At 42.6% G+C, this 7,500-nt stretch overlaps 1 protein-coding gene across 2 annotated transcripts in view; it reads left to right on the top strand.

The window, feature by feature from the left end:
• The first annotated feature begins 2,847 nt into the window (after positions 1-2,847).
• LOC140541677 (oxysterol-binding protein 2-like) overlaps positions 2,848-7,500 on the top strand; it is an 85,752-nt gene continuing 81,099 nt past the window's right edge. For both annotated transcript variants that reach the window (XM_072664413.1, XM_072664414.1), the window contains exon 1: positions 2,848-3,222. In XM_072664413.1, the coding sequence (XP_072520514.1) occupies positions 3,053-3,222 (170 nt within the window). In that variant the 5' untranslated portion in view covers positions 2,848-3,052. The remainder of the gene's footprint in view (positions 3,223-7,500) is intronic.

Here is a 7,500-nt window from a genome sequence, read left to right on the forward strand (position 1 = left end):
TAGTACTAGTTTCAGTAGTAGTGGACTTTTCACCACTAAAAATGGAATTACAGATAGAAGAGAATGAAACTCCTATGGCACCAGTCCTAACTGCTGCAGTTTAAAGCTAAAATGGCTTGCCATGGAAGTTTCATTCTCTTCTATCTGTAATTCCATTTTACTGGTGAAAGGTCCAGTTACAGATACCTATAATTACTTTTGTACCTGTAGAAATTGCAGTTGCAGATATCTGTAATTCTATATAATCTGTATAATGTATGTCTTTGTAATTCTGTATAATCTATAATATATATTTTTTTTTATCTAGTCAAAATTAACGTGTAGATATCTGGAATTACAATTGTTAATGGAGTTTTTATTACTTAATTATAGTATAACTTATAGTTTTATAATTATAAATATAAGAGGGTGAAATTCCACGTAAATCAAAGGTTACAATTCAAAAAGACAATAAGTCGGCCTGGTAATGTGACTGGTCAGAAGAGATCTGTAGATCTGATTTTATTACTAGCAATAATTTTACAATATTCTGGGCTTGGTACATTACTCAGGGTTTAGTACATTACTCAGGGTTTAGTACATTACTCAAGGTTTAGTACATTACTCTGGGTTTAGTACATTACTCAGGGTTTGGTACATTACTTTGGCTTTGGTACATTACTCAGGGTTTGGTACATTACTCAGGGTTTGGTACATTACTCTGGCTTTGGTACATTACTCAAGGTTGGAACATTACTCTGGCTTTGGTACATTACTCTGGGTTTGGTACATTACTCTGGGTTTGGTACATTACTCTGAGTTTGGTACATTACTCTGGCTTTGGTACATTACTCAGGGTTTGGTACATTACTCTGGCTTTGGTACATTACTCTGAGTTTGGTACATTACTCTGGCTTTGGTACATTACTCAGGGTTTGGTAAATTACTCTGGCTTTGGTACATTACTCAAGGTTGGAACATTACTCTGGCTTTAGTACATTACTCAGGGTTTGGTAAATTACTCTGGCTTTAGTACATTACTCAGGGTTTGGTACATTACTCAGGGTTTGGTACATTACTCTGGCTTTGGTACATTACTCTGGGTTTAGTACATTACTCTGGCTTTGGTACATTACTCAGGGTTTGGTACATTACTCAGGGTTTGGTACATTACTCAGGGTTTGGTGCTGCCAAAGCTGACTGTCCTGTGGATTCATGGGGAAATGAATTCAGTGGGATGAGCTGGAATTTTCAGCTGGGTAGTCTTATTGTCCAATGACTCCACAGATTACTGAATAAAAATAACTCGGCTGTGACACCTACAGGCAAAAGATTGCATTCAAGCATGAAAGCCCAGCATGAATGAGTTTACTAGGGGCTCATACTGGCCTGATGACCCTGGACTACTCATAGACCTCCACAGATGTTTCAGAAGACCATTTATATTCCTCCAAACATATCACTGTGCACTGTCAGCTTGACTGATGCATGTATACATACCTCCCACTACTTATGTACTGTACCGTGTATCTGGGTATCAGTACAACTACACTATGTGAGTGAACCTATCATACATAAAAACACTGTGTCATATTGTATATATATATAAATATATATATATATATATATATATATATATATATATATATATATATATATATATATATATATATATATTTACAATGTGACACTTTTTTTATGTATGATAGGTTCACTCACATAGTGTAGTTGTACTGATACCCAGATACACGGTACAGTACAGTGTTTTTTTTGTATGATACACACACACACACACACACACACACACATATATATATATATATATATATATATATATATATATATATATATATATATATATATATACAATATGACACAGTGTTTTTTTGTATGATTTTTTATGTATGATACACACCCACACACACACACACACACACACACACACACACACACACACACACACACACATATATATATATATATATATATATATATATATATATATATATATATATATATATATATATACAGTATATTAGAGGACTGTTTCTTACTATAAATTACTAGCCAATCCCAGCACAGGAGACAAGACTCTGTTGGCCAATGGTAACGCTGGACTGCTTGACACCAAGAACCTTATATATATATATATATATATATATATATATATATATATATATATGTATATATATATATATATATATATATATATATATATATATACACATACATATATGTATATATACAATATGACACATAGTGTTTTTTATGTATGATTTTTTATGTATGATACACACACACACACACACATATATATATATATATATATATATATATATATATATATATATACAGTATATTAGAGGACTGTTTCTTACTATAAATTACTAGCCAATCCCAGCACAGGAGACAAGACTCTGTTGGCCAATGATAACGCTGCACTGCTCGACAGCAAGAACCTTTCCTAGCGAGGAGGCGGGACCAACCAATCACAGCGCAGGACGCGGGACCTTTACTAGCCAATCCTATCGAGAGCCCCAACAGAGCCAGTGTAACCAATCACAGCGATGTCAACCTAGGAGGCGGGACTAACCAATCCTAGAACAGAAGGGGGGCGGGCTTGTAGATTATTATAATGAAAAGGGCGGGACTAACCAATCCTAGAACAGAAGAGGGGCGGGCTTGTAGATTATTATAATGAAAAGGGCGGGACTAACCAATCCTAGAACAGAAGAGGGGCGGGCTTGTAGATTATTATAATGAAAAGGGCGGGACCAACCAATCCCAGCGCAGGAGGCGGGATCCTTCTGGGCATTGGAGGCAGCACAGGAGGGCGGGTCGTGTCTTGAAACGGGTGGGAAAGGAGAGGGGAGACTGGGGAGACTGGAGCGACTGGGTCTGTCTCTTTCTCTCCCAGCGCTCCCACCTCCTTTGCCCAGTACGGTCCGCTGACAGGTGACAGGCAGCGTGGGAGGGACAGCGCGGCCGCTCCCTGCCCCGCTTCCACCGCCGCTATAACGGTCACTCCCGGAGGACGAAGACGGAGGAGGGACGCAGGGCGAGAAGGAGGAGGATGAGTGATCCGGGCAAGAGCTCGGCTTCGTCCGCCACCAACACCAACACAGCCACGCCGGCCCCTGGCTCGGACACTTACAAAGGCTGGCTGTTCAAATGGACCAACTACCTGAAGGGTTACCAGCGCAGGTGGTTCGTCCTTAGCAACGGGCTGCTGTCCTATTACAGGTAAACAACAACAACAACAACAACAACAACAACAACAACAGCAGCAACGTTTATTTAACCTTTTATTAGCATTAACAACCACAATAATAATAATAATAACAATAATAATAATAATAACAACAGACTACAGTCTATGCAGTAGCCATAGCTAGCTGTCTACGTCCCACAGCCTCTATTTAAGGTGTTAGCTTATTTCTATAGATATCTATAGCTATATTAGCTAGCTACAGGCTTTACTTTAAAACTACACGTCCTAATTTATATATATATTCTAAATATATTCTAAATATATTGTATATTTCTTGCATTTCGTTAAAAAACATGACCTGTCACACACACTACACGTACTTACCACCATGCTTAGAGACATATGTGATATTCATGTGATATTCGTTCACAAAATGAGCTTAAATTCATGATCAGTGTGTTTAAAAATATATATTAATCGATTAATCGTGTTGTCTGCCATGATGGTACATGCTGTCCATGCCCAGATCTGCTGCATGTGAGCAGATGAGCAACGATGCCCCCCAAAAACAAACCTCTTCCGGTCTTGACAGATGCCTTGATTAATTTCCAAGCTTTCCAGGCTTATGAAGAAATGAAAAATTGAAGAAATAAACATAGCAGAGCTGATCTGATCACGTCCTTGCTGCTGTTTGTGTGTGCCTGGATAGCTAGCTAGCTAACGTTGCAGCCTGCACATCAGCACTGTCTGCCTTAATAGCTAGCTAGCTAGCTGCTAGCTGGCTAAGTCATGACATTTCCCATCTCCCCCCCACCTCACCCACCCCAGTGTGATGTTAAAAGCTATATTTGCCCACCCTGTAGCCTATTTAAGAGCTGTCAGTGTTCAATAAACGTTAGGCTGTAGGCTTTCTGCTGGCCCCCCTATGTACAGATGTGCTAGCCAGCTAGCTAGCCACACCAGCCACACCAGCCAGACCAGCCCAGACCAGCCCGAGTGTAAACAAGCCTGATGTGGCATCAAACCGACCAAGCTAAGGTCATCTCTTCCTCCCCAAGCAGGTTAGATCAGTATCCCCAGCCTGCTTACAGTAGAGTCGCCGACTCTTGGCTCCAGCCTCAGGGTCAATACGGAGCCAAGATATCTGATGATGTGCGGGATTATGTGCCTCTTTAAAATTGCAAGGGCGGTCTACAGGTGTCACCTGTGGGCCAGGCCGACGGCTGCACCTGTTGTTGGAGAGGACGCCCCAGGACCAGGAGCAGTAATCATCAGGTTTCGCCTCGCTCTGTGAAAGAGATGGGCTGCTTGATCACATATGCCGGCTGTCACCAAAGCCAGTTATTAAAGCGTACTCGTCTAATTGGTTCATTACTACATGTAGGTCTGGCCCGTTGAGATTCCTCAGGCGCTTTCAGATGTGGAGTAGCTCAGATGCACAAACCGAGGGGTGTTTAAGGCTGGGTTTGTGTAAGCATTGCTTTTCCAGATGAGGAAATACACTTTATGTCCAAAAGCGTCTGGACAGCCCTTGTAGTTTGGCAGCGGACGCTCTGGAGCCGCCACGCATGAGCTTAGGTCGGCCAGTGTTGGCTGGAGAGGTATAACGAGAGGATCGTGGTTGGTGTGGCACAATAGATAACACCACTACCACCAGTGAGCTACCACACCATGTGGGAGGCTGGGGTTCGATTCCCGGTCTGGGTGGCTATGCTGCGCTACACCAATAAGAATCCTTGGGCAAGACTCCTAACACTCCATAGGCCCACTCCATAATATGAGTAACCTTGTAAGTCGCTCTGGATAAGAGGGTCAGATGAATGTCATGAATGTAAATGTAAATCTCGCCAATGCTCTTGTTGCTGGATGCAGACAGATTCTCACATCAATGGTCCAATTGACCAATAGCATCACCACTGTACATTCATCATTAGTCGCATTACAGCATTGTAACTTCTGAAATACCTGTTCTTTCCACAGTGTTCAAGGTACAGGCTTTATTTGAGGAGACATATCTGGTCAGCTTTAATACTGACCACCTTGAGAGCAAGAGAGGAGCTTCCCAGTATGGGGCCTGTATGGGCAGGAGAGAAAGAACACTGTCCTTGGGTCCCATGTTGACCCTACATATGGATGGCCACCAGGGTCAGTGATGAGACTAGGAAGGCTTAACCTTGGGCCCGTCTGGGTTTCATACACTGCATACAGGGCCTAGATGGGACCCATGCGAGATGAAGGTGGACTGTAACGATGGGGCCCATTTGGGAAGCCCAACATGTTGCTCTTATTGGTGCTGAATTCAAAGGCCTCCAATACTGTGGACCAAGAGCTGGCCTGTCGGTTGCAGAGATGAATGGATGGATGGACAGACAGCAAGATGGATAGCTGGATGGATTAAGGGATAGATTGACATGAACATGGTACTATGCACACACACCGCTTGTCTAGTCCTTGTAGAAAGTATTGGCGATAAAAAGGGACTCCTTTGTCGAGCTAAACATGACCATGGGTTAGAGGGCTAAGAAGCCCCCCAGTATTGAGCTGTGGAGCAGTGGAGGAACTGTGTTCTCTGGAATAATGGTGGTGCTCCATCCAGTACTATTGGGATGAGGTGTGGATGAGAAGGTGCTCCTGACCTCATCTTCCTTGGACAGTAGAGACAGTTACTCCAACAAAAGCAGAACAACTTTTTTTTTTTAATAGTGATGATGAGCATGTGTCCCAATACTTTTGTCCACTTATTGTAGACCTTGAGTAACTGGTAGCGTTGCTTGTATTGTTGTATGTCTGTACATTCTACACTCTAGTTAAGACAAGGTGCTTCCAGGCAGTATCTCTAGAGGCGCTGTCTCTATCAGATGGTGGCGAGGTTCATCGCGATAGTGCGATATCGAGGATGTCCGTGGCTAAGAGGCTAAGGCGCAAGGGCAAGGGCTCATGTATGAGTACTGGAACGCTGCCGACCATTTAGCCTCGTTCTGTTACAACCTCCAGCCAGCAGGCCTTTCTCTTATTCCTCCAGCCACATTAGACTGGGGACGTTGGTTATCGGCCTGGTCACTCCATGCACTTGGCCGCTGAATAGAGCTGTTTAACTTGGCTGTTTTTTTAATGAGTTTCTTTAGAGAACCTTTTATAATGGCTCTAGCAGTAGTCTGTGTAATTCAGTGTGTCTACTGCTGCTTTTAATGCACCCATCTCAGCTCAATAAACCCTATGTAATTATATGCTGAATTGAATTAGATGCGATATACAATAACCTGAATCGAGTCGTGTGGGCCGGTGTAATAGAGGCAGTAAAGTGTGATAGATGTGTAAGTAATTCACCTATGGCTCACTTCACAGCTCCTCGTTTAGCTCATGAGGGACTGTATAATTACTGGATGAATAGAGCCATGTGTACACCCTTCATTCCTGCAGGATTCCTGATGTTCAGCCCTTTGAAAAAAACCTTCATTTTTAAGAATGTAGAGATTGTAAATATGGACAAAAGTATTGGGACACCTATTCATTCTATGTATCTTCTGAAATCAAAGGAATTAAAGAGAGTTGATTCTGCTTTTATTGGAGTAACTGTCTCTACGATTCAGGAGGAGCGTTGCTGTGAGGATTTGATTGCATTCAGCCACGTAAGAGCGTTAGGGAGGTCAGGATGTTGGATGATGATCACCACCCCACCTCATCCTAAACCAACTCCCCAACTCATGCCAAAAGGATCCGATGGAGCACCACTATGTATTTCAGAGATCACAGTAGTTCCCCTGCTCCACAGCTCAATGCCAGGGGGCTTCATGCCCCTTATGCCAACACGTGGCATTGGGAACATTGACCTTAGCCTCACATACGGCTGATTTTTATGGACAAAAGTATTGGGACACCTGCTCATTCATTGTTTCTTCTGAAATCAAGGGGATTAAAAAAAGTTGATCCTGCTTTTGTTGGAGTGACTGTCTCTACTGTCCAGGGAAGAAGACGTTCTACTAGATTCTGGAGGAGCATTGCTGTTATGATTGGATTGCATTCAGCCACAAGAGCCTTACTGAGGTCAGGATGTTTAACACAGAACACAGTAGTTGCACTGCTCCACAGCTCAGTGATGGGGGGAGTTATGCCCCTCTAGCCCATGCCTGGCATTAGGCAGTATGGTGCCAATAGGTTCATATATATCTGATCCAGAGAGTCCTAATCTACTGGCAGTACTTATCCACAGGGACTGGACAAGCTGTGTAGAAAAAGAAGGGGTGTCCACAAACATTTGGACGTATAGCGTAGCAGTGCTGCACTCCATCTTTATGTCCAATCAGTTCTGA

Source organism: Salminus brasiliensis, chromosome 20 (assembly GCF_030463535.1).
Source record: "Salminus brasiliensis chromosome 20, fSalBra1.hap2, whole genome shotgun sequence".
Lineage (NCBI taxonomy): Eukaryota > Metazoa > Chordata > Actinopteri > Characiformes > Bryconidae > Salminus > Salminus brasiliensis.